This window comes from Crocodylus siamensis, chromosome 12 (assembly GCF_052110815.1).
Source record: "Crocodylus siamensis isolate JL-2025a chromosome 12, ASM5211081v1, whole genome shotgun sequence".
Lineage (NCBI taxonomy): Eukaryota > Metazoa > Chordata > Crocodylia > Crocodylidae > Crocodylus > Crocodylus siamensis.
The window spans coordinates 2787926-2815387 of NC_143406.1; the positions used below are offsets into that span (position 1 = coordinate 2787926).

Here is a 27462-nt window from a genome sequence, read left to right on the forward strand (position 1 = left end):
TGGGGGGAAGTGGAGATGCATGACCAGCACAGGCTGTCTCTGCACATGCCATCCTGGTTCTGGGGAGATGCTGAGTCAAAGGGCTTTTTGTGGTAGGACGATGCAGGGTCTAGGGGCTGTAGAGCTCCCTTCTAAATACTCCAGCCATGACATGGCCCTGCTCCCTTGTGCCATCAGCCTCCAAGGCAGATGCCTACCTCTTTGATTTGACTCTGCAAATGTAGGGCCTGCCACTTAGCTGCACACACGTAAATGCGAGACTGGCAAGAGTCAGGCCCCGCTGACTGCATTGGTGCACTGGTGGGTTTTCCTGCAGCAAGGCACATTCATCTGGAGCAGGACTTCAGCTCCTGGTGCTTAAAAGTAGGTGAAGGGGGCAAGTCTCATTGTAAGTAGCATCGCAGCAGCATGCAGAAGCTGTGGCTGAGCTCAGGGTCCCCCTATCAACGTGTGGTATCTAGGACATTGACAAAGGATGGCAAAAAGGAGGTGGGTATGTTTCCAGATATCCCTCCCCCCCACCCCCTTTATAGTTTGGCACAGCACAGGGAAACCCAGGATTGGGCTGGCATTGGCAGACTTTTGCTGACCTGTGCCATACCCTGTCTGGCTCTGATTGGTGCTGTTATTACCTTACCTTGTGATAAGAGCAAAATTCACTCATGTTGGATGCTTCCTTTTGTTAAATCCCTAGGTTTTCAGGCGGGACTTTTGACAGTTTTCAGCACTGGCCTGATTCTGTTCCTACGGGAATCAGTAGTTGCCTTTTTGCTGGACACAGGGTTAGACTCTCACCGTGCTTTCTTGAGAGTCCCAGCCCACCCGTGTTGTGTACATGTGTCAGGTGTGGTGGGAGTGGTCTCCATATCTTCTGTGCTCCTGTTTAGAGCCTTTCTTAAGTGATCAGGAGTCTTCACTCTGTCTTTTTGCAAGTGACTGGGGGTTTAACTGTCCTCTCCCCTCTCCAGTGTGGAAGGAGACCTGTGGCTTAGAGAGTCTGGAATTTCTTTGCCTTGCTGTTTACAGGATATGGTGCATACTGCGAGGACCCTGAGCCTTATCTCTGATCTGACGCCTCTTCAAAACAGTTAGTCTCCAAGGTGCCACTCTGCCCTGCTTTCTGCTTGAGCTTGGGCACCTGAGAGAAGCACACATTGCAAACCCACTGGAGAAGGGCCCCGATCACTCCAAGCCTCTTTGCTTTGAATGTGATCTGAGACCGGGTCAGACAGCAGGTGCGTTATCCGCTCATAATGTGCAGATGGCTGTTTGCAGCTGCTTTGGCCAACGTGGCATTTGTTTGTGTTGGCATCAGGGTGCTGCGCTTAAAGGCCTGGGTGCAAAGCAGGGGTGCCCCCAGATCCACATAAGAAAGCACAAAGGACAGGGATTTTTGACTTGGGAAGGCAACTGAAACCCAAGGCTTTCTGGTGTCCTCCATCCCTTTGTTTTCAGCAAGGTTGCGAGGGGCTGTGCTAGGAATGTGTGGCAATGCTTGGATTTGGCTGGGCTGTCCAGCAGCCCGTCCGGCCTCCTCTTCACGTTGCGGCTATTTTCCAGGCTCCAGCGGCTGTGCATTTTCAACATGACTAATGGATGCCAGAAAAACAGGGCAAGGGGGAGGGATATGAACCGCTCCGGCTTCTGGAGAAGCCCTTATAAAGCAAGCTGACTTCATGCTGCGTTTGGGGTGAGATCTCTCCTCCTTTTGGTACGGATCCTATCCTTCCTCCCTTGAATCCTGTCCCGGGTCAGCAGGAGGTGCTCCAACTGGCAGGTTAGCCGCGGGGCTGGAGCCTGGACCGCAGCGGGAACTGAGGGATGCTTCGGAGACTTTCTAGCAGTCCTAATTCAGGGGGAGAGGCTGAGTTTCAAGATGCCACCGTGGTTCATCTCCAGTCCTTTTCTGCCCCCCTGGAGTCTGCTGAGCATTGCCTGGCTCTGCATATAAACTCCGGTGGGCTGGATTCTGCTATCTATCTGCTTTGCGTGGCTTCGTCTGACAGCTCAGATGACGGCATGTTATTACAAAAGCGGGCGTCTTTCTGTCATCCTGGGGCCTTGACCAGGGCAGAAGAAACTTGCACTTGGGCATCTAGTAGGTGGCACAAGTCCTAGACCTAAACGGTGAGATTCAGACTGGGCTTCTGCCCTGTTCCCCAAACCAGGCTGAAAATGTTATCGGGCTTTTCCTGTAAGATTTGTGATCCTCCTTGGTACAGATCAAGCTTGCATACCTGAGGGAGATTTTTTTTCATTTCATGGGGTGTTTTGCAGCCTCTGGGTTTTTAGGGCTGTTTGACATGAGAAATGCAGATACAGGTAAAAAGTGAGTGTGTATAACCTACCTGCACATCTTTGGATCTTAAAGCTAGGGATCAATAGGACTTTCCAATAAAAGTTGAACAGATTTCTTGACTGGCGGAGAGAACTGGCATTTTAGCTATACTTAATGTCGCAGGAACAGGGCAAATCGTGACCTTTTCAGTTTTGCTGATGAGGCCAAACTGTGTGCACACAAAAAAAAGTTCTTTTAGTTTTGGCCCAGAATGTTTCATTTATTTAATTTAGTTTTTTGTTTTGAGCCAACTGAATTTAAATAACACAGATGGAAACACTGGAGCCCTTTCAAATGGAGAAAGTGGAATATTTTGTAGAAGACATTGAAGCACTTTGAAGTTGTCCCCCACACCCCCCCTGGGATTTTTAGGTTTTTGCAAAATAAATGAACCTGGATGCACATTTGCCAAAACATTTTAATGTTTCTGAATCTGTGCATTTTTGGAGAGGGGGAATGATTTTTCCCCCCCAGCTTCAGTTGTAACCTTCTGGGCTTGGGTTTGCTGATGTGAACTTTGGAGGGAGAGAGAAATTTGGTGGGTGAACTTTTCTTGCTGCTGCTTGTTCTGCGGTGTCGCCTGAGAGCTCCAGACAGGAACCGAGGCCCCCACTGCGTTAGGAGCTGTACAAATCCAGGCGAAAGTGTCAGCTCCCTAGCACGGATAGTTTCATGAGGACAATGGTATCACGTGGAGGCAGGCAGGCAGGGCAGCAGACCGTTCCAGGTTTTGCATGCTGAAACAGGACGCTGGGCATTTAGCTATCGGGGCACAAATTAGCCAGACATCCCAGACCTGATTAGTAATGCAGCCAGGTCCCAGCCCAGCACAAGATTTAAGGCTGCCCTTTAAGCACATACATTTGGGCACTTGACGTCCATAAGATGGGATTAGTCGCATGCTTAAGTGCTTTGGAGCAGGGTGGTGAGTTAAAGTACGTCATTATGTGACATCTCAGTGCCTTGATTTAAGAAGTTTCCCAGTTAACCTTGGGTAACTGAGTGAGATCCACCAAAGCATGTCTTCCATTCAAAACTTTGTCTAACTATCCCAACCACGTAGTTAGTCCAATGAAAAAGATTTCTCCACCCTAAGAAATCCTTGTTATTGCTTCATAATGTTGCGAGATGCTGGCTTACTCAAATGCTGCGTAAAATCCCAGTTCTGGCTGAAACGCGTTGTTTTTCTTATCTCTACTGGACTGTGATTCGGGGAGTGTCATATATTAATAGCCGTGCAATCAAGCCAAACCTGTCTCCTTGTTGCCTGCTATAAATATTTAGTCATTACTGGGATAGCTGACATGGGTGGTGCAGTATAACTAATTAGCACTGGGATGCCATGTGTGTTCATCATTTCTCTTAGCCATGCTGCGTTCGCTAGCTTCCGAGGTTTGAAAATACAGTCCGGGAATAGTGCGGTAAGTCAGCCTGGAAAATTAACTGCATGCTTGTCTTTCTGGGGAAAAGGAGCACACGCTGTGGAAGTGGAGCAGGAGTAGAAAACCAGTCAAGGGAGAACTTGCAATGTCCATTGCCTGCCGTCGAGACCAGCAAGGGGTTGGGTTGTATGTACAGAGACGTCCTGGCGGGTCATGGTCTGCTCAAACACTTGAGACCAGGGGTACAATTCTTACTGGTCCTATGACCCATTTATGCTGCTAAGTGATGCCTGCTTCCTGCCCCAGCAGTGCGCAGGGCTATTCAGGCAGGTGAGAACATGATCTAGGATCTGGTTCAGGGGTGTATTTGGTAGCCGTGTTGATCTGAGATGGAAAGAAAAGCAAAACTCTAGAAGTCTTGGTCCAGAGAGGATACCTTTCATTAGACCAACTAAGACATTTAAAAAAAAAATCTGTTTTCTGCAAGCTTTTGGGTACACATACCCTTCCGCAGGCTCAGGGAAAATTACAGATGGGTGTGGGAAAAAGTCCCCCTAGGTAGAAAATAAACTTCATTTTTGCACAGAGACAAAGAGGAACAGACTTCCACCTTCAGCTTGCTCTGTGCAAAAATGAAGTTTATTTTCTGCCTGTTTCTGGGAACCTTAATGTTGATGAAATGGAGGGAGTTTTAGAGAAAAGCAAATTCCTGGGGAAAGAAAAGAAAATTGAGGTGGGGGGAGGGGGAAGCAAACACATTTTGTATATAGAGCTGGGCTATTTAAACAAGGGCTGTGGGGCGAGTTAACATAAATGTCCCTGGAGATCTGGAAGGCACAGATTGCTAGCAGGGAGACGGGACATGTGTTGCAAAGGTGACATTAAGGTGCAACGAGGAGGTCAATGAGCATGGGGAGAAATCACTGTTGGGCCCAATCCCGCCAACCTGAATGGTGTTGTTTTTCCCACTTTTCGCCAGCTATAGGTGAGAAGCCATCCGTTTTGAGTCTTTAAATGGGTCCTGATGGCGGTAAGCTTGAGCGTTGCAACGTCAGAATCTTTTAGGGACATTTGAGATGCTTAAAACTGGACGAGATCAAGTGCCGAAATGATCCTGCATTGGGGAAGGGGGGAAACCGGTCGGCTTTTCCCTTCCAAAATCAATAGTCCAAAAACAGCTCATCAGATTATGGGGAAATAAATAGCCCCGGGTGCCTCTCTGGGAAAGGCTCAGTGTTGAAACAGCCAATAGTGGCAGGAACATTTCAGATCTGGACAAAAACCCTGTATTACCCAAGCTGTTTCCTTGGTCCAGGCTGGCTAATAGGGCCTTGCAGGTCTCTTGGACTTGAGTCTGAGCTGAAACCTAGGTTTGGGTCCAGGTTTGCAGCTCAGACTTCCCTTTCTAAGAGATGAGTGTGAGCAAAGCAGCCTCTGTCTGTTTGCTCTTGCAGGTGCTCAGCTCTGGGCAGAGAGTCGGTTTTATATCCCTAAACCTCTCCTGGTTTAGCCTTTTGCTCAGGCCTCTTGCACGGATACAGGTATTTTGAGTCTGCCTGGCAGAGCAGCTCTTCCCAGGACGGGTGGGTAGCTGGCTGCTACCCAAGCGTCCCCCTTTGTGTTCCTTCATCTCTCGGGGTTTTCTCTCCGGAAAACATCGTCACCTCGGCAGGACATGGGCAGAGCAGGTGCCCGCTCTTCCGCTGGCCCATCGCTGACTCAGATCTGTGTGAGATGCTTCATCTGCAGCAACCAGGTATTTTCCCACTTTGCGTCTGTAATGGTAATTGCATGTTTATCTGCTGGCTTCATCCACAGATGTGTCAATTGGGTCCTGTTGCTGTATCTCCAGCCTAGGCTTGTTATCCGTTGCTTCCCTCGGTAATCAGGAAATGACTCTGTGTAATTTCTCCCAGCTGTAGGCCAGACCTTGGGGAGGGACGGTATTCTTATGTTTGTCAATCAGCGCAGTCTTTTTGCTGGCCCGGTCTTTGGCTTTGGAGCCAATACGGCAGGAAGTCGGCAAAGCACGGCAGCTTTTCTCAAGCAAATACTCCCAGATGCTTGCCTCCTGCCAGAAGTCGGATACTAGCAGGGTCTTCCAGGCTGCTCCTTGCAGTGGCAGGGTTTCGGCCTTGTCCATCTCACTTTGCAATCTGGAAGCTCTGGGCTGTGCACAGTAAGGGGGTTATTTTTTTTTTTCTGGGCTTGTCTGGCAGGGAAAGGGGGTCGCCTTCTCTCGGTCACCCCAAGATGGTTATTCAGTGCCTGGCCATGGGGAAGGTGCATCTTCAGCCCCTGTTCCCATGTAGCCGTCGAAGTCTGGCCACATCCCCTTCCCGAGCTCAACCACAGTTACAGGGAGGTGCCTGCACTCCAGACAGACAGGGCTGAATATCAAACCCATTTCTCTAAACACTATGCCCTAAAGGAGGGAGCCGCGCGAGTCCACCTCCCATTGCAATCTGTAGCAAAGCTCCCGTTGACTTCAACAGTGCTTGGAGCCCGTGTTTCCACTCGGCACCATGAGTCGCTGGAGACCCCGAGGCAGGTTCCCTTCATGTACGTGCACCATCTGGTGATGCAGGGAGAAGGTGCGGGATATATTTAATACCCGCCCTGGTTAAAGCAAGTCTTCCTATATCGCTCCCCATCCTCCAGCAGGTGGGATGTGCAGCGGGGAGGTAATGCCCCTGCCCTACAGCAGGAGAAAGTTGCTTGTGAGCGAGTGGTGAAGTCCTCCGTCACAGTGAGATCCTCTAACCCCGGCTTTGCGCCTGCCCGTGTCCGTGCGGTGCCTCCGGCTGGGCACCGCAGGATTCGTATCGCGCCACTTCCATTGTAGGGATGCTGAGTTCGGTCTTTCGACCCGGCACCTCCAGATTTCCCGTAGCACTTGGTGCGGCGCTTTTCGAGAGCACTGAGCGTCGACCGACCCCGTTGTCTGTGCAAACGGCGCGCCCGGCTGTTCTGAAAGCGTTCGCCTCATTGTAGGCAAAGGCACCCAGCTAAGAACAAACCGTGAAACCCCCTCCACATATTGCTCCCGGTCTCTCGCACCGATCGGGGTGGCTCAGGCTCCTTATCGAGCCACAGAGGATGCTCTCGCTGCATTTTGCAACCTGCCTCCTCTGAGCAGGTACCGGCGTGCTGAGCAACCGGCCTATTTATAACCGAGGATCAGTGTGACGCAGGTATGTGCAGGAGGTGTCATTCCAGGAGTAATTGTACCTGTTGCTGCTGAGTCTGCGTGGGGCGCTTGCTTTTTATAGAAGGGATTCAAGCTTGAAGGTGGAAACCCTTCTTTTATGAGCTGTGGCCTCTAAGAGGGACACCATCTTGCAGATGCACCAAGTGTTGCCTTGCCTGATTTTCCTTTTGTGCAGGCTGCAGCTAAAATTAAAGCAGGAAGCTGGCTGGAAAGCCCTCTAGGCCATCTGAATACAGCTTCAGTCATTGTTCTGTTCACATGCCTTAAAGGACACGGTGACTTTTTTTTTTTTAATTGTTGATAATCTCTTTGAAACACCAGGCTAAAGGGGTAGACTTGAGCTCCTGATGCCTACCAGCTTAAATGAGCATGCCGCAGGGACTGTTTAATCCAAAATGCCTTTTTATTTTTGTCTTGTTTGCTCTTTGGGAGAGCACAGGGCCAAACTTATCATGGGGGTTATTCAGGGTGCACTCGATTGCAGATCCTCATCTGATGTAGATTAGCGTTGCTCCTTGGGCCGAAGCAAAGAGGTGCTGATTTATATCGGCCAAAGATCTTGCCCTTTGCACCTCCAATGGAGCAAAATCCAGTGGGCTGCAGTATTGTCTTGATGGCGTGGTCGAAGGAGAGCTCATGGTATCGAGGATGTGCACAACTAGTGTTTGCTTCCTGTGTACCTTGGCAGTAAGCATCAATGGAGGTGTTTTTCTGCCAAGTCCTTCAACAATTAATCGGTGATGTGGTATTAAGGAATAGAAATGTAGCTACTACTCATGTGCCTCTGGCCACTGAGGTACCTGAGCACCTGACACACACTGGGCATGTCTACATGTGCGTTTTAATGCGCGTTAAAGCATCGCAAAAAAGTGCTCTTTAGCTGATGCAACTTAAAATAGGCAAATGCACCTTTTTTTAGTAGCTCATGATGAAGGTACTAAATTTAATGTGCATTACCTAAAGCGCATTAATGAACATGTAGATGTGCCCATTTATGTCTTTGCCTTCAGAGCCCCTGGGATACAGGAGATGCTATTCTCCTCTTTTATTGCATGGGGAATCGCAGCCTGAAGAGGCAAGGCCATTTGGTTTTCACACAACCTCAACATCCACCAGCTTCCTTTTTTCAGACATCATCATCTGTCCAGGTTTCCCCGCCCAGCGGGAGAGCTCGGAGCACCCACTCTCCATCTCTGACCTCGTGCACTTGTTCTCAAGGAAGATCTATGCAGCGCCTCCAGAGATGGGTCGTGGAGCAAATGCACGCCTCTATAGGCCGCCAAAAGGAAAGGACTCAGCACAGTGGTTTTATGGCTCATCTTACCTGCTTTCTTTGCTAACCTCCCTGTGGTCCACGGGTAGTGATGGCTTTATCCCCCTTTGAATGGGCTTGCTGTCACATAATTAAGGTCATCTCTCTTGGTTCGTGTTGCTCTATAAGTTTTTTCTGGTACCTTGTTTTTCCACAGGTTTACTTCGCTTTGCTAAAAAAGGTCCACTTCCCTTTTTACTGAGTTTTTTCCTTTACACCGGCGGGGGTGCAACAGAAATGGTTGTTCTACCCGGTGCGTGGCTTAGGTTGCGTCTGCTTCTTTCCCAGACCTTGACGTCCAAAAGCTGGTCTAACAGCTCTCACCTATGAAGTTGGTCCATTAAAAAAAGATTGCCAAACACCTCTTACTTCCTGCCTGTCCTGCCAACCAGGGTTGGAAATCTGTAGCACGCCTGCCACAGGTGTCATGGACACTGTTACCAACTCTCGTGATCTTTGGCATTGTTCTTAAAGGCCACACTTCGGGGATGTGAAAAACTTAGTTTTTTTCTTTTATATACATTTATACACACATGTGCATGCGCGTACATGAAAGAGCTAAGTTTTTCACATTCCCAAAGTAAAGACTTTAAGAACGACACCAGAAATCATGAGAGCTGGCAATACTGCATGGGCAACTTGTCTGGGAAGTGAAAGGTTGGCAGGGGGAGAAGGCAATGGAGCGGCAGATTGGGTAGGGAGGAGAAAGCAGAGCAGCAGATCAGGAGGGGGTGTCGGAGTGGCACTTGGGGAGGGCGTGGGGCTTACTTTGTGGGACACCAGTCAAAAGGGTGGCCCGCTGCTGCCCTGGATCATCATGGCTTCAATCCTACTCCAGCCTTTTCTTCAGTGTCCAGCCCAGTGGTTTTGGCGTCTGTCAGTCTTGAAAGGCAACGGTGTTAGTGCCAGCGTGGTTCAGACGCCGAGTGCCTGCAGGGCATACGATGAGCTCCTTTGAGGATCTGGCCCATCAGTGACTAGCTCAGGCTCACGTGGTGAATCTGGAGCTGAACTCAGCCCTCCAGATTCCCCGGCCAGCACCTTAATTGCAAGATCACCCATGCTGTTTCCCCAGCGAATGGTGCCCCAAGCAAACGTTGCCTGTTTTTTGTGAGCTGATGCAGATTCCAGCCCTCGGTCTCTCCTCCAGCTGGCTGCTAACTCGATGATGGACCTGAAGGAAAAATCCAGGAAAAATTTCCAAATCCAGACTGGAATTTCTCAGCTCATCCTTCTGTCTAGAGCTGGGAGAAATCCTCAGCCCGTTAGAGGAGCTTCGCTGTACAGCCCACGCCACTTAAAACTGTAAAGCTGGATTGCAAAGGATATTTAAAAATGGGCCATGTTGTTTGTTGGTGTCTTTTATAATGAACAGACGGGGATTTTCTTCTTTTTTTAAAAAAAATGTCAGTAATATTGAATCTGGCCGTCTCTGGTTTTGCTGTAGGGCGAGGTATCGGAGTTCTTTCCTCCTCTATTGAATGGATGGGGTTTTTGAGCATTAACAAAGATGTCTTTTGAATCCTCAGTGTTAATCAGTCATTGAAGTTAAATAGGTATTGGTAGAAACGACAATCATGGATTTTTTTTTTTTTTCAGTCATGCTGCTTAAAACTTCCTCAATTGCTCAACTTCCATTCCTGGTGTTTTGCCACTTCATTAGGGTCTTGTCCAGATGAGGGAAATTTGCGCAGAGGTTTTCAACAATTGATGCTTCCAGAGCAAAGCTGCATTTATTCCTGCCCATCGTAGCAGGGCTTCCCAAGTCTTCTCAGTCCATCTCTGGAAGCACACACTTCAGGAGGGCTGTGGCTCTCTGCTGCATCTCATCCATCCATCTTCTGGCTGGTGGTCCTCTGCTATGCTGACTTATCAGCGTGCGGGCCATAATAACCCTCTTAAGGTCTTTCCACCCCTATGACCATTGCAGCCAGAGTGTAGAGTCTGGAGCCTGTTGCTTTCCAACAGCAGCATCTGCCTTCCTCCAAGAATATTTCTAATGTGAGCAGGGCTCTAGGTTGTAGCTGTGTTGGTCCAAGGACATAGGCAGACACGGTTCTTTGGGTGAATCTTTTATTAGACCAACTCAAATAGTTGGATTCACCCAAAGAGCCCTGTCTGCCTCTAATGTGAGCAAGCTTTCCACTTCTGGTGCATCCCCTGGATGGAGAAGGGGATACACATGCATTGCATGCCAGAGCCTTCCATTTTGGGCTGGTGCTAATAGGATTGATCTTTTTAAATAACAAGAAAGGAGACCTTTAAAAATGCTTTCTTGGACCTTTTTCCACCCTCATGGCATAAAGGTGCATTGCACACAGCCATGCTGCCTGCTCCCTGTGAAAGTCATCTTGCAATGCTCCAGTGTGTCTTGCTAAACAAAAGCTTTGGGTAGATCCTGGCAAAGCAGGATTAGCAGGAAGTGCCATTGGGCAATCCAGCTGGAAGGCAGATTTAAGTGGAGTCACATAGCAATAAATAAGATTTTAAATTAACCCCTGGTTCTTGGGCTGGTGGTGAATGCATTTCTGGTTGAGGCCCAGCCTTCGTGGCAGTCTGAAGCGGAGACCCAAAAGTCTCCATTGCTATTGGACACCCAAATACCCAGCTGCATGGGCAGCTTTAACAGCTGGAAGCTGTCGCTTAAGCACAAAGGCTAAAAATGCACTAACAAAGACAGATACTTCCCAGCTTACTCATAGGAGAGTCTGAAGGAGTATTAGTTCACCCAGGCTGCCTAGACACAGGAGCTGGTCCCACTTCCCTGCTCCTCTATTTCTTCCCCTTCAATTGCTGGGGAGAATTTGTTGCCCTAAGGTGCAGAGGTTTTCCCCTATTACAGCTGTGGCAATGTCATGGGTGCCGTACCTCCAGCCCCCAGCTCAGCTCTGGGTCTCATTGCTCTAGGTGCTACACGCACAGACAGAAGGGATAGATGATAATGCCCTCATGGGTAGGGAGAGATGATAATAGTTTATGGACAGGGAAACTAAGGCACAGGACGGATCCGGGGACAAATTGTTGGCACTTAAATGCCTTTAAAAACTCTTTGGGTGAATGTGATCGCTTTCATTAGACCAGCTAAATAGTTGAGAAAATTGTTCTTTGAAAGCTTTCAGGTACAGACACCGAATGCTTGCAAAGAATATTTTTTTCCATCTGTTTAGTTGGTCTAATAAAAGAGATCACATTCATCCAAAGGACCTCGTCTGCCTGTGTCTTGAGACCAATGGGGCTATGACCAACATCCCCTTTAAAAGCTAACCTTTTGTGATTTATGCTCACTGCTGCCACGGACGCATCGAGGCCACGAACCTGTCATTGCCCCCATTTTCTCTCCTTCGATGCACATCTGGATTACCCTCACTGTGTCATCTGAGTCCTAAATCCCCATAGACCCGGGGCAGTGGCAGGCCTCTGGAGCAGTCGGTCTGGGACTTTGAGAAGCTGTCTCTGGGTGGCTGGACTTCGGCTTTTCTTGACAACCACAAGAGCCAGAGACTTGTTTTGTTTGACTTGAAGAGTGGGATGTTCAACCGGATTACCTCCAGGGGCTGGGCTGTGTCCAGATGTGGTGCGCCTGGGCCATAGCGAGCATAAAGCGCGATCAGGTCAGAGCAGTGGTAGGGTGCAGCTGCTTAGTGTTGGCGTAAAACGACTTCACAGTGCAAGTTGTGGAGAGAGTCGGGGCTGAGGTTTATCTTGTCCTGTTTCTTTCCCTCCCATACAAACATTTGCTGCATTTTGCAGTCCTTCTGCAAGGGCTGCGTGTAGCCTCTCCTGCAAGACTCTTGTTTGCCATGCTGTGCTCTCCATTACGTCAGCCACGTGGGACAGATCCAGCGCCCAAACCCCATGGAAGATCTATGTGGCAAATGGCACATGCTTCAGACACCTCCACCGTGGCCAGTCTCCTATGCACAGCTGCTACCATGTGTGCGGGTCGGATTTTACATGAATAAACTTGCTATAGAGCAACCTGTTTTCTGGAGCAATTAAGAGATCTTCACCCATCTTTGCTGAGAGAGGAGAGCATGCTAATTCTCCTCCATAACAGGCTTGCTTGCAGAAGCCAGATGGCAAAATAACTGGCTGGAGGACAAATCGGTCTGTTAGGAGCTTATGCTGGCTGTCAACGGGAACTAGCCTTCCGCACCTCTGCTATCCCAATGAAATCAAGTAGGCTGATCCTGCCCTGGCTTCTAGTTTTTTTTGTGCATACCTTCTTTTGCTCAGATTTTTTTCGAACACAAGTGAAAATGCTTTGCTTGTTTTTGCTGGAAGAATAAAAAACCAGGGGATTAAAAACACCCAGCAGGGGAATATTTTTTTTTTTGGCTGAGATGCGCTCAAGTCTAAATGTTTTTCCTTCCAGGACTCTTTACATTCCTCCTTCCCCTGCCACCCATACGGGGCTGCAAACGATCTCCCATACAGGGATCCAGCCCCCGGTCCTTGGGGGAGACTTCGCCAGTGCAATGGAGCACAGGTCTGGTGCTGCTGCTCTGTGGTTGCTCGGCAGAAGGTGATGTACTGGATGTGGAGGTCATTTTGGGGGGTCTCTGGCACAACTGGCATGGGAGTTCCTGAAGGTCTCAGTGCCCCACTGTGTTTCCATGTCATTTTTAGGGTGATGTCTTCAGTCCCGTTTGGAAAAGCTGCAGCTTCATCAATGTAGGGAATATGGTAGCTGCATCTGGGTGGTATTGAGCTTGCTAATGCATACCTCCGTCCTTGCATCCTAGCCACTGGAATTGGAAATGCTCCAGTTAGTGTCATGGTCCATATACTGTCACCATGGTGGACTCTACTTTTGTCTGTAAGCTTCTGTGAATCTGTCTCAGGTGACAGGAGCCTTGCTTTTGCTGAGGGAAGATCTGCATTTAATTCTCAGTTTCCCGTAGGTCTGAGAGCTCTTAGCCTGGATTTAGTCTTCCCGGACTTCCAGAAAGCTTTTGACAGTCTCTCACCCCGTTCTCATCAAGGAACTGGGGGCTGTGGTGTAGACACCCACACAGTCAAATGGGTCGCCAACTGGCTGGAGGGCCGCACCCAGAGGGTGGTAGTGGATGGGTCCTTCTCAGCCTCGAAGGACGTGGGCAGTGGGGTCCCCCAGGGCTCGGTCCTCGGGCCCGCACTGTTCAACATCTCAGTGATTTGGACAAGGGGGTAAAAAGCACCCTGTTCAAATTTGCTGATGGCACCAAGATGTGGGGGGACGTGGGCACACTGGAAGGATGCAACAGGCTACAATCAGACCTAGACAGGTTACAAGGGTGGGCGGATGAGAACAGGATGGGATTCAACACAGACAAGTGCAAGGTGCTGCACCTCGGGAGGAACAACCGGCGCCATACCTACAGGTTGGGGAACTCCCCTCTTGTCAGCACGGAGGTGGAAAGGGATCTGGGGGTCATCACTGACTCTGAGATGAACATGGGCCGGCAGTGTGGGGACGCGGTCAGGAAGGCCAACCGCACCTTGTCATGCATCCACAGATGCATCTCGAGCAGGTCCAAAGAAGTGATCCTCCCCCTCTATGCAGCACTGGTCAGGCCGCAGCGGGAGTACTGCGTCCAGTTCTGGGCACTGCACTTCAAGAGGGACGTGGACAGCATGGAGAGGGTCCAGAGGAGGCCACTCGCATGGTCAGGGGACAACAGGGCAGACCCTGTGAGGACAGGCTACAGGACCTGAACCTGTTCAGCCTCCACAAGAGAAGGCCGAGGGGGATCTAGTGGCCTGTTACAAACTAGTCGGGGGGACCAGCAGGCACTGGGGGAGTCCCTGTTCCCCCGAGCACCGCCAGGAGTGACCAGGAATAACGGTCACAAGCTGGCGGAGGGTAGGTTTAGGTTAGATATCAGGAGGCGCGACTTCACGGTCAGGGCGGCTAGGGTCTGGGACCAGCTTCCAAGAGAACTGGTGCAGGCTCCTACCCCAGGGGTGTTTAAGAGGAGGCTGGATGAACATCTTGCCGGGGTCGTTTTACCCCAGTACTCTTTCCTGCCATGGCAGGGGGTCGGACTCGATGATCTGCTCAGGTCCCTTCCGACCCTACACACTATGAAACTATTTACAAACAAAACACAGTGATTTGGAGAGACCTCTTCAGACATTCATTTGGGGAGGCGCAAGCTCAGAAACAGGGGAATGGCATGTTTATGATACACTTAGTCAACAATATGCAAGGGATATAAATATGCACAAGAGGATTTAAACATCACTCCTTGGCTGGAAACATTTCCCCATATATGGGACCAGGGAACAGAGTTTAGAGAGAGGAAGCATCCCTGAATAAATCACAGCAAACATGTTTGTGTCAGTAAGCAAACGCTCGCAAAAGGGTCATTAAGAAAATATTTGTGGGCAGAATTAGCTTTCAAGAGCAGTGCAGAGGGAGGCTAAGTCTGTTTTTGAGCCTTGTAGGGAAGCAGATGGATTTGCACATTAGTGTAAAAGAAAACTCAAGAAGTTGGGCTTTTTTATCTAGGAAATGTCAGGTGTGTTTATTTTTAATGCCTGCCTCTTATCAGCAATAAGCAGGATGCCTTTAAATAAAGAGTCTGCCACCCCTCTGTCTGGGGTAATTGCTGTCTGTGAGTTGTCTGCAGAGGAAATGCAGAGAACAACCAGAAAGAAGCAGCCAGAAAAGCTAGGGCAGAAATTTGGATCGGCTGCTCTGTTGTTCAGAGCAGCTGGAAATGCCTCCCTAGCTGCCCTCCTCCTGTCCCAGGTTGCTGCAAGCACAGGGAGTCTCCGTCTTGGATGTCAAAGCCTGTTCTTCGGCCACCGGAATAGCTAACCCTGGACTGCGCGAAGTGCACGGTCCCGCGACAGGGCACGGATCGAAAGCACCCTTTCTTGGCATCTCGGGGAAGGGGACCCACAGCTTGCAATGCTCCCTGCAGCCCTGGTTGACCCGGCGTGCATCCCAGGGTGCTCATCAGGGTTGTCTTCTGCACCTTGACTTCTGGCAGGACACCAGGGGGATGGGCTCAGTGGACCTGGCGGGTCACTTGGCCATAGTGAGCAGTCCATGGGCACGCACACGCTTGGCTGACTGGATCACACACGCTGCCCGGGCTCAGCTTCACGTGGTTTCTCTTCAGTCGGCTTCTAATCGATCAAATCTATCCTGAAATCAGCTTTGTTTCATAGAGGGAAGGCTAGCATCCGCACAGCTGTCACGAGAGCTTTAGAGGCGTCCGTCTGAGCCAGCGTGACGCCACGCGTGCCCGAGCCGTGTTTGGGATGCCGGCTAGAAGCGCTGCGGGCCCGCTTCTTCCCCCATCACATCTTACCTCCTTGTCTAGAGCTGTGCTGCACGGACCGGAGGGACCTGGCGTGGAGTGGTTCGGAGCCGGCTTCCGCAGAGCCGTGCCGTGGTGCAGGCCGTCAGGCCCGGGTGCGGGGCCTGCCTTTGCCAACCTGCTGTGTGACCTCGGTGTCCCTTGAGCCTGTCTCAGGCGGGAAGACTCCCTTGACTCCATCCGAGTCCTGAACAAGACCCTGCGCCGCACCCCGCCAGTGACACCGGGGTGCCCCAGTCTGATACGTCTGCTGCAGCATCCCCCGTCTCCTGTGGCAGGTGCATTGCCTGCTGCCGGGGAACGCTAATGCCTTCACTGCCGGTTCCCGCCTGACCTTTGCAATTCCTCCAGGCTCCTCTCTTCCCTCTGGTTTGGAGCACGTGTCTCTGCCGCTGGCATCAGGCCTCGCTGCAAATGCAGCAGCTCCAGGCTTTCCGCCTGTTTCCTATCCAGCCGCCCGTGGTTTCTCCTGCCGCCTGCAGCCATGCCTGGCTCCGGATGGCATGAAGACCTTCTTCTTTCCCGCTCGGGGTGAGCTCGGTCCCTTCCTCTCCCCTGAGAACGGAGCTGCTCAATTGTGCAGGGCCAAGCCCACGGGGCTCTGTTTCACCCTTGCTCCGTGCACGTCCTAGCGAGCCGTGACCTGCAGGGATTTCCCGGGGCTGCGTGGATCTGGTCCTGCTGTCATTTCCCCTCAGCCCGTGCTCATTCCTGAACTTTTGAGCTGGAAAAACATGTCCTCGTTGGAGCTCTGCAGCTTTTGGACCTGCTTCCGTTTCCGGCCTGGCCTCTTGGTCAGTGTTTCCCCGATTTCCTCTAGGTTTTCCCAACTGCCAGCTGGGGACTGACTCAGCGGAAGCAGCAAACCCAGCTGCTTTAGGCAAGGGCTCCTGCGGGGGGGACGTGCAGCTGCGGAGGGCCTGGCTGCAGTTTAATGCATGCAGATGGGAGTAACCTCTGGCCTGCGCTTCAGCTCGGCCCTATGACCCTGACCTCCCCAAAAGCGCAGTCTCTCTAACAAGCTGTCATTAAGGTGCCGGCAATGTAGAGGAAGAGAGCAGCAGCTGGGCTTAACCCATCGTTTTCCAAGGATCTTGTCATGCCCTGTGTTGCCCTGATCCCTTTTCTTTAATACCGGTTGTCTTGCACTTCTCAGTGCATTGCTGGACCCCTAGAGATATAGGGCATGCATTTGGAGGTGGCACCTGCTGCTGGCTTTTTTTCCCTCTGCGACATGCTCCCAAGACTCAGTTACCTGCACTGGTTTTTGCAGCCCAACAGCAGGATTAATAATGCATATTCACTTGTTTTGGGGAGAGTGCATGTGTCCCTGGATAGCCCACCCTTCTGGGAGTGAGGGCCCTTAGCTCTGCAAGCTGCAGAAACAAAAATGAAGGGGCTGTCTTTGCTTTGGAGAGTCGTCATCCCTTCCCACCGCTGAGGGGAGAGCGTGGGGGTCTGAAGAGCTATTTATGAAGCACTCGGACAGTGGGTTCGCAACCTTTTTAATGCACGCAGATAGGAGTTACCCCTGGCCTGGGCTTCAAATCGACCTTCTCCTTCCCAAAAAGGTGGCCACTTCCTGGATAGACTTGTGCTCCCTTTGGAAAATGCTAGCTCTTAGGTTTTTTTTCTGGGCAGGGGGAAGAAAATGATGGAGCAGTTTCTCTTGCAAAGAACTCGAACCACAACTATGACTTCCTATTTGAAATAACCGGGTTTATCTTGTGAATCTTGCTTGCAAACCAAACAGGGCTCTCATTGCCCGGTGCCCTTGAAAGGGTCTCGGGGCACCCTGGGTGAGCGTGACTGGGCTAGGAGATGCCGGAGGAGCGGGGTTATTAAGAAAGCCCAGGCTCGTTTGGTACAGACTGTGCCCTGCCAGGGCATTTGTCCAGATGCCTCGAGACTCTCGCCTCGCCTGGTGTGGTACGTGTGTGCCTCCATCTCCTGTGTCTCGCAGCTGGAGATGCAGCCAGAAATTGCCTCCATCTAGGTGGTCACTGGAGTCGATCTGAACAGCCACGTGGTGTTTATATCGCAGATCTTGGGGGTTGTGTTTTGCTGGGTGCCCCTTTCCTCCCCCAAGGTGACTGGACAAAGGCAGAGGGCAGTCGAAATGACCTTGAAGGCCCCCGAGCAGCTCTGAGAACAGCGCGGCCGTCTCCTTCCTGCATGCCCAGAGTGAATCCATTAGAGCACCGCATCTCTTGATGCTTTTTTTGCGGCCAGAGAGACCTGTGCCGGGCCTTGCTTGCTTGCCCTGCTGTTAGCTTTGTCGGCGCTCGCCTCCCTTGCGCACCGAGCCGGTGGCTGAGAAGGGGTTAATCCCACTGATGCTCTGAGCAAGTGGGAGTCCCTTTTTGGCGCAGGCTGGAGGGGGGCTTCTCTTGCATGGTAATAGCATTGATGCTCCAGCTTCCCCTTCCCCCATGCCCGTGCCCAGTTGCCTTGGCTACCAAAATTAGCCCCAGCTGAGCCAGCTCCAGCCCCATTCAATTGCCTGGGAAGCCGTGTCAGGCGGCAAGCAGCATTCAAACAGCCTGTGCAGCCAGGCATGGCGGCATTGTGAGCTGTGGGGACCTGCTCGCCTTCCCAACAGCCCATGTCCCAGCCCCGGAAAAGCAGAGAGGCGGGGTGACGGCAGGAGCTGCTGGGGTGCAGCGACGAGGACCCCAGCGCTGCGGATGGAGGGGTCTGGTGAGGCTGCGAGGAAGGTGTCCGGGCGGGGGGTTTCCTGGGGTAGATAGTGTGGCGTCCGTTCCCGGCAGCCTCGGAGGAAGGTATCATCAGGGCGACCAGGCGGGAAGCACTCTGGCCTGGATTTGCATGGTTGCCCCCTTTGCTGTCTGAGCTGGGGGTGCTCGGAGAGCATCGGCCCCATGCAGCTCTGCAGCCTGAAGGTCTGGGGGTGGGTGCAGAGGTGTCACCACTGCGGGAAACTCTCTTCCTGGGCTGTGGCTGCGGCTGGCGCGGGTTTGCGAGGGCTCTGCGGACGCCTGCGTGCTCTCTGGGGTGAATGGGAAGGCCCGGGCTTTGCACGGAGCTCACTTCCCCGTGCAACGTTTTGATTCCTACCGCAGGCCGATTGCAACTCCTGCCTGAGGGTTGCACAACTGCTCCCTGCCAAAGGGAGCGGTGTGACACAGGGCTCGTCTTCGCTTGACCTGTCCGTCAGGGGCTACACCCAAGTCCTTCGCTCGTGCGGTAGCGCTGACCTGGAGTCGGCTGGGCTGGCGGCGAGTTATCCCCGTTTGTCAGTGACGATGCCCCTCGCACCCCCCGGCTGCAGTACTAGGGGGAAGTGCTGCCCTCGGGGCTCGCCCCATCTCTGTAGGAGGCCCAAGCCCAGCGTCCAAAACCCCCAGACTTGGGGCAAGTTCATCTCCTTAACCCATTCAGGGCTGCTCTTGTCCCTGGTGGAAGTGGGTCCTTGCCTGTCGCCAGCATTTACCAGGCAGTCAGAACAGCTCTGAACCGGCTGCCCTTGGTCCTGCTGTAGCCCCAAATTGTCTGCCTTGGTGCAAATGGTAGCATTGCCCTGCCCTCGTTTAGGGGAAGAAGGCGGCTGGGACGGACAGGCCATGCCTGCTTTAATTGGGGGTTGTCGTGTGATCTCTGTGGCAAGCCCGAGCGGTAGCGTGGGTTAAATGTCACGGGTTGCTCACGTCAGAGGGGCTGAGCCACCGGGGGCTCAGAGCAAAAAATAAAAGGCCATTGAGTCCTAGCAGGGTCTTTCTGCCTAACCAGCAAGGACAATGTTCCCCGCTGGGCATCGTGCCAGGGGCCTGGCTTTTCATTTAATCACCTCCAAGGGAGGGCACGGGCTGCTTTCCGGCTGGGCTTTCCACCCCCTTCCCTCCACGAATCCCGCCGTGTTGCACACTGGGGCAGAGTCGGGGGGCTGCTCCTGTCCCAGCCCCCTGCCCAGCCTCTGGTCTGCCTCCGCTGGCAAACTTGGCCTTGTTTGAAGTTGCAAATGCTGGTGAGAGTGGGTAGAAGAGGTGCACCCCTGGGGTGCCGTTTTAGGAGCAGGGGTGCACTGCTACCTCTGACCTGGAGAATGACCTGCTGAGCCCTCTGAAGACAAGGGCTGTATAGGGGATTCCCCCCCACTTATCACGGGGTCTCACCATCAGCGAAGCCCTGTGAGATGCGGGGGGCTGGAGAAGGGTGCAGGATCCTTCCCCTCCTGCCCTAGGAATGGGTGCTGGGGGTCCCTTCTCAGCAGCTGTCTCCTCTCCTTGCATCCCCAGGAAAGCAGCTGCCCAGTTGCCCGGCGGAGCATCCGGATTCGTAGCAAGAGTGAGATGGCTTCCTCCAACCCAGCCCCGAGCCCTGCAGTAGGTACTGTACCCGCAGCCGTCTGGGTGTGGGTGGCCCTGGGGGTGTGGGCACTGCTTTCCTGGGGGGATTCCTTCTGCCCACCCCAGTTCGAGTCCTGCAGGAGCGGCTGCTGCTGATGGGCACCTTAGCTTGTCTTCAGTGGGGCTCTTCTAATGCAAAGCTGCCCTCCATGCAGGCCGAGGGGGATGGACTGTCATCCTTTCCTTGCACAGCTTGTGGGATTGCACTGGGCGGCCCCGTGCAGCTGTGATGGCTCCCCCTGCACCACACACCCGCTCGCTCTCCTCTGTGCCCAGAACACCCCGGCCTGCCCGGCCCCTGACAGCAAGGTCCCAGGGATGGGCTATGGCAAGACAGGCGGGTACCGGGCTCTCGTGCATGCCGAGATGGATGGGGAGCCCCAGCAGCTGCAGTGTGTCAGCCCTGCCTCAGCAGAAGACCCCAATACCCCCAAACTACAGCCTGGTGCTTTAGGGGAGGTGCACAGGTGCTGCCTCTTGGTTTTTCTATCATGTGCATAGGCGTTGAGGACAGGGACACGGCACTCGTGGTACAGACAGCAGGACCCCGTGTCATCCCAGCTGGTGCTGCTGGTGGCTCCCTGGGGGAATCTGGTTGAATCCCAGGCCGTGCTTCGGGCTCTGTAATGGGGGCAGCCCTGGGGAGCTCCTGCCCTGCCGGAGGTACCAAGAGGAGCTTTCCCTTGTTGTGCGGTGGGGAGCGATCAAAATGCGCTGCTTGAGACCTCCGTGTACTTGTTGGGCAGGCGGCAGCAGATCGCCCGAGGAGCTGAACCTCTGTTAGCACGAGCCCTCCTTTCCTGAGCTACGGGACCAGAGTCGGGGCAGGCGCTGGATGCAGAGCATCCGTCTGATCCACGACAGACTTGTGCTGGGGGAGCGCTTCCTTCCTTTGTGCCTTTGTTGTCCCCGTGCAAGATCCGTCTGGTCCTAGTTTGGTTAGGGCACTTTGAGAGGTGCTGATAGGAAGGGCGATACGAGCTGGGGGCTGTTATTATCCTGATTATATCATCAGCATCGATAGGCAGAGGCAGTAGTAGTCTGACTTGCAGTACGTGCCTTAACCATCGGAGAGCCATGCGTAGCGCGGGTGCCCCAGTGCTGGCACGTTGTCTGCTGGGGCTGGCCCCCAGAGAAAGCAGGTGAAAGATGCTCCAGCTGCTCTGGGCTGTCTTGTGCCTGTGCCCCCACCTGTGCCCACCTCTGCCTCTCCTTGCAGGGGTTGGCCTGGCGCAGGGCGCCCTGGAGGCCTCGGCCGAGGGGGAGGAAGAGCTAGGGGAGGCGTTCGATTTGGAGGAGAGCGAGGAGGAAGAGGACTCCATCGTGGGGGCGAGCAGCACTAGCACCGAGCCCAGCGTGGGAGCTACCTTGCAGGCCCCAGGCCAGAGGCATCAGTCGGGAGTGGGGGTTGAGCCCCCGGCTGCAGCCCAGGAGAGGGAGGGAGCCTCCCCGGCGGGGCAGGCACCGCTCACCGACTCCGACTCCAGCATCAGCGCCAGTGAGTAGGGCACCGGACCCATGCAAAGCCAGGGCATCCCTGCGAGGTTGATCCATCTCCCCCTGCCCCGGGGGGGATTAAACCCCATGCTGGGGGAGTCAGGCCTTTGGTTGAGGTCTCCAGTGAGCAGCTGAAGATTGGGAGATTGCCCCACTGCTAATTACAGCCACGTGATGCAAAGCTGGGTGCATCTCCTCTCAGCCAGATCTTCTTTGCCCTCCCGGGATATCCAATTTATCCTGTCCAATCTGTCCAGGAGATGGAGATGGCTCCGTTGTGTCTGTAGGTCTGCCTGGGGTGGGATGGGGCTGGGCCCATGCCACAGGAGATGCCCCCTCCCAAACCTCCACCTCCTATTGTCTCAGCCGTCCTAGGAATTGGGTGCTCACCTTCCAATTTGTACCCGGAGCTCCCCCTACAACTCGTACCGTATCCGGGTAAATGGACTCTGAGATGCTGATTTGATTTCTTTCTGCTTTTGTTTTTGACAGACTCGCTCGCAACACAGCTGCCTACAGAGTAAGTGAGTCTGGACTCGGTGAGCCAGAGCCCTTGGGCGTCTGTTGGGTGATGCCAGGAGGGGGTCTCGGAGGGCGGGGGTTGTGGGGGGAGAATGGGCATGGATCCATTGGGTTATATCAATTGATATAACCCAAGTTGTTTGCCGGTAATGGAGAGATCAACTCACGCAGTTGCTGCATCTTGTGAACCGGGGGGCAATCAAGTCCCGGGCCGGCTTGGCGTGCACTGTGTCGATCACCTCCCCTCCCCTTTCCCTGCTTGTTTCCCCAAATTCGGGCTTCAATAGCTTCCTCCCATGCTAAACTTTATGCCTAGGAAGTCAGTCTGTTGCTCTCCCAGCAGGATCCTGGGCCGTACAGAAGTGCCATTCTGCCACGCACATACATGTAAAGGTGCCTCAAATCTCTCACCTGAGCCTGGGCTCTGCAGGGTGGCTCCTCTGTATAAAGTTATAAAGTTAAGCCAGCTACCGCAAGCACGAGGGGTTGATACGGCGGGTGGGATGCTTGTCTGGGTGTGTGATGGGAAGGGCACAGGGGTGAAGACTGAGTGGGTTTTGCTTCTAGGAAACTTCTATGTGGAGTGAGGATTGGTGTTTGCGGCGTTGGCGCTGACGTCCTGGCCTGAGTGATTGGTGACCCTAATGAAGCATTTGCTGGGCTTCCCCACCATGCTGAGGGGTCAGGGGTGGATGCTGGTGTGAGCTGACCTAGACTTGCCATTCATTGGTGTTGTCTCCTCTGTATCCTTGGGGTTTTGCTTCTGCTTTCGCTGGGCTTCTCCAGATCTCAGCAGGTCGGCCATCTGATACCACCGCTGTCCCCTCCTCCCACTGAGCAAGTCATCTTGGAAGTGGGGCTGCTACTCTTCCCTGCCCCCGGGTCTCCAAAAGAGAGGCCCAGTCTGTGTCCCGCTGCTGCCCAGCTCGTGCCTGGCCAGTTGCATTTCTGGTGGGGAAGGGGTAACTGCTCCCTCTCTCCCTCCTGCAGACAGGTTTCTGAACCTCCTTCCCCCCGGAGTCAGCTCTGGCTGCACATTTCGGGCACAAAGGGTTGTAACCACCAAGTCCTCCCCCCCGACTCCCCCTCCCCAGTAGCAGAGAGCACTTCTGGATGTGATGGGGCAGGTACCAGACCCATTGCAGTGCCCTGGAGGCAGGTGCTGAGGCTTTTTGCATGCTGCTCGGAGCAGGCCGGCTCAGCCTTTGGCACTGGGGCGGCCGCACCGCTCTTGGCTGGCACGTTAAAGCTGCGTCATGTGTCACCACTTGGCTCCAACTCCAGGCTCGGTGTCTGGGCCAGAGGATCTGCAGCAGGGAGCGGCTGGAAATGGAGCTGTTTGCGTCTGGAGTTGCATTGGGATAATGGGTGTTGGGGAGGGAGGTGGCCAGGGATCCAGCACTATTCAGGTTTTTATCCCTCACTGCGGTATCTGGATGGGGTGTTGCTATACATTGTATTTGGTATGATTGCTCCAGGAGGGAGGGAGGGAGGGCAGCACCTCCTTGTACTGGGTGCTGCACCCACCTGAACAGGAGACGGTCCCCGCCCTGGACAGTCCTAACAAACAGGGGGTGGAGGCAAAGGAACATGAAGTGACTTGTCCAAGGTCACCCAGAAAGTCTGTGGCAGAGTTGGGGCTTTACCCATCTCCGGACTTGCAACTCCCACCGTCTCCAAACTTCCCCCCGTCCTTAAACCAGATCACATCAGCTGCTTTATCTGCTGCCTGTCCTCTCCAGCTAGCCCTCAGCCTAGGCTTCCACATCTCGCTTGGCTCTTACAGTTGCACGTGGCCTATCTTGCTGGCACGGGGAAAATGCAGGGTTTTCTGTTCCAGGCTAAGCTCCAGCCCTTCCTTCCTCGTGCACTTCTGCAGGAGAAGAGGCCTTAGGATCCTGATCTCCATTTATAGCAGTAAAAACCAACCGATGAATACGGCACCTGATAATAGGACCTGTTTTACTGAGTCAGATCAGCTGCCTCAATAATATGAATGCATAATAACAATTGATTTGCACAGGGGTAGCACAGAGGAGCCAGGGTCTCTCTGTGCTGAGTGAGTACAACTCTGCTTGTAGGCAGCCAGCCCCGTCCCCTGTAACGTGGCACAGTGGCCTCCCTATCTCCACGTCCCCCTGAGCTTTGGGACCGGGGTGGTCCCATGGCAGTACGACTTTTGCATTTGAGGGCCTGTTTCAGGGGCCAGGTCTCTGCAGGGAGATGTACAGTGTCTGGGAGCGTGGCGGGGGGAGGCATACTTCGCACGCACTGTGCACAGTCTGTCACCGGAGGATCTCCGAGCACGTGATGTGTGGCAGGTCAGGATCCTTCTCCCCCTCTGCCTTACACAGGGATCAAGTCCAAATCTGATCACACACTGGCCCTGCTTGAGAGCTGTCTGCAGCCTTCATCTCTGCTCCCCCGTCAGCACGGCTCTCAGCAGGGTTAATGCAGCCTGCCTTCTCAGCCCCATCTGTTCCTAACCACCTGGTTTGACAGCCCCAGGGCTGGGCCCTTCCCCATCCCAAGGTGATCATCATTTAGGGGAGCTGAGAGGGGCCTGAAGCTGGGCAAATCCTGCTGGAGCATGCGCTTGAAATGCATGCTCCAGGAGAGGTCCTTGCCTCTGTGAATGCATGGATCTCTCCCATAGCTTTGCCTGCAGGTATGTGCCAGGAGAGCTGCTCTGTGCCTGGCTATTTCCTGATCCAATATCATGGGGACCCTCTCAGAGCAGCAACTGCATCTCGACTTGATGCTACATCTCTGCAAGAACCTTATGGTACATTTTACGTCTCTCTCCCCTGCAAAATATAACCTTCTGTTACTAATTTGCCCCCCCTCCCCCCTGCTATTTGGGTTCCCACACATGAGAGCAGGCTCTCCGCCTTTGGCCGAGTATCAAGCAATATGTGAGCAAATGCTTCATATGCTAAAAATGCTCACAAAGGGCCGCTCCAGAGTCCTCGCCCTGTGCTGTGAATAACCCTGCTCTCACTGGGCCCGAAGGCTTTTGATCTCGCCCACTCCCTGCTATTTATACTGTCTGTCTGCAGCTTTTGCACATCAGGAAGGCTGAACAAATTATCTGTCACTCTGAGTAGTACGGCAGTCCTGAGGTCAAGGCCCCGTGGTGTTGTAACGTGCATGGAGGCAGAGCATCTCTGCCCAGAGTAGCTTGCAGCTGGAGCAGACACTGCCGCGGGGAAGGGAAACCTGGGCAAGGTTAAGTCCCCTGGGTTTCCTGCACACACCTGTGAGGTTGGGTCTGTCCCTTGTCAACCCCTTCCCCCTAGGCCAGGGGTGGCATGTCTTATGTGACCGCAAATAATTCACGGTGGAATTGGGTTCAAAGGGTGCCAGACCCTCCTTTCCTCTATGCAAACCCCCATCTCTTGGGTGTTCCCTGCAACTTGTCACTCCTCTGTGCTGTGAAGTTGTAAAAGAGCCAGGACACCTTGTCAGGGCTCTTCTGTTTGCTCAGAGAGACAAGTATGGAGTCAGAAGGAGGAATTGAGCGAAGTCCATGCCCTGTTCCTGACCCCCTGTGAGCAACCCATGCCGCAGCCTTCTTTGGGACTCAGTTTCCTCATCGCTAAAATGGGAATAATTCTGGCCTGCTGCTTTAAAATGCACTGGGATCCTCCACTCCGTCTGTTTAAGTGAGACTGGCTAGTTGCTTTCATTTCGTCATTAACCTTCAGACTGATAGTTGCTTGGTGGCCATAAGGCAGTGACAGCCCCATCTCTAGTTAGATCAAGCTCATTAGCACTTACCAGTAGCTGGTGGTTACCCTGGAGTGTATTGGCCTCAGGGTGGGCTGCTAGTCATGACTTGCCCCCTGGGGTGGGTGACGTGTGTTGAAAGATCCCCCTTTCCCTCGACCTGGTGCTGCCGTTGGTAGGGGCTGGGTCTACGTTTGGCTTGTTTTTGCAGCGGAACGAGTGTACCGTGTGAGGATGAAGTCAATTAAGCAACTATAGCTTTGTTCACAGTCCTTCCTGCACAGGCTCCATGTTGATGCCCCTGTGTTTCTGAGCCCATGCTCCTGCTGTGAGAAGCAGGAAATGCTGCCAAAAGCAGGGGCAGAAGGCCGGCTTCTGGGAGCCGGGAGAGAAGTAGCGGGGTAGAGGGGCTGGGCAGCTTGAGACGCGGATCCGTGAGCCTGCCCCTGAGCACCCTGCTTTCCTAGGTGCTTCCTTTCCCAGTCGCCGTACCCCTGCCGTTTGTGTTGCTGCAAAGAGCTGCTGGCACAGAAATAGTGTTTCACGTGGCTCTGGCTGCATAATACACGGGGCAGCTGAAGGATCAGGCACGTGATGCCCATTAGCAAGCCTGGCAAGAGGCATGTTAGAGAGAAGTGGTGGAAACTGGTGGGGCTCTTAGCCCCGGTTTTTTTCCAGGGTGATTCTCCATCGTTGGTGTAGGTGAAACGACTTTGTTTTAGGTGGCTTGGGCTATCCGCTCGCTCCTTTCGTGCAGGATTTGAATGCCCATATCCGTGCCCTTAGGTTTGCATATTGCTGCCCCTACGGATGCAGCGAGTGCTGCTGGCTGCACGGAGGCAGCTGGCAGGGCTGTCTACACAGCTGGGCGTTGGGCACAGCGGTGTGTAGAGATGTGCGAACTTCTGTTGCTTTCCAGCCCAGCCAGACCAAGTGGGGCACGATGGATAGATATTCTGCCTTCTCGCCATCGGCGCTGCTGGGAATAAATCAGAGGAGCCTGGGTGCTCTCAGGACACAGCTCGGCTACTCGCTGGTTTTGGAGGTATCTTTTCTTCCCACCAGTCAGCCGGTATCCCCCACCTCTGGGGCTCTCCCCGTGTCGGCGCCTCCCAGCTTCTCCCTCATCTTTCTCAGCGCTTGCGTTTCACATGGCGAGGCCGACCCTGGCGCTGGATGGGCGATGGGCAGCGATGCTGGAGGCTAGGGGTGAAAGGAGCATTATGGAGCATGCTTCGCTTCTCCTGGTTAACGCCCGGGGTGCGACTCCTGGATTCAGACCCAGGTTAGTCATCCCACAGGATGTTGTTGTCTCGGGACACTTATCCAGGACATTAATTCTGTCCCTGCTAGGGCTGGGTCTAAATTGCAAGGCTTGGCTTCGGCACTGATCTCTCGCAGACTTTTAGCACGCTGGGGACGGGGATTTCTCCCTTCAGGAGGTGCAAGAAGAGCATGTGCTGGGCTTCAGGCCTGCAGACTGCGTGGTCCTTTCTGAGCCGTGGGGCATTGGGCTCCTGGAAGAGGGTCAGAGGTACAAAAAAGGCGAGTCTGGCTTGGGAGGGAAGATCGTGCCTAAATCCTGACCCCTAATGGCAACCAGACTGAAATGGCCCTTGACTGATGCTGGATTTGCTTTCTGCTGTTGTAAAGATTTAAGTTTCCCTTGTGGGCAAATGTCTTGTTTCTTAAAAGCAGCGCTAACTGTGTAGGAGCTCAGAGAGCATTCCTAGTTTGTAGCATTCATCGACGTTCATAGAGGTACAGGGGTGCGGGCTGCATTTAAGGACG

The 27462-nt window shown here is 53.3% G+C and overlaps 1 protein-coding gene across 1 annotated transcript in view; it reads left to right on the top strand.

Annotated features, from left to right (window-relative positions):
• Positions 1-27462, top strand: part of ARHGEF10L (Rho guanine nucleotide exchange factor 10 like) — a 120372-nt gene that overhangs the window by 9016 nt on the left and 83894 nt on the right. Inside the window, exons 2-5 of the mRNA XM_090024664.1 lie at positions 1756-1777; positions 19813-19903; positions 21143-21421; positions 21913-21940. Coding sequence (XP_089880790.1) covers positions 1756-1777; positions 19813-19903; positions 21143-21421; positions 21913-21940 — 420 coding nt within the window. The remainder of the gene's footprint in view (positions 1-1755; positions 1778-19812; positions 19904-21142; positions 21422-21912; positions 21941-27462) is intronic.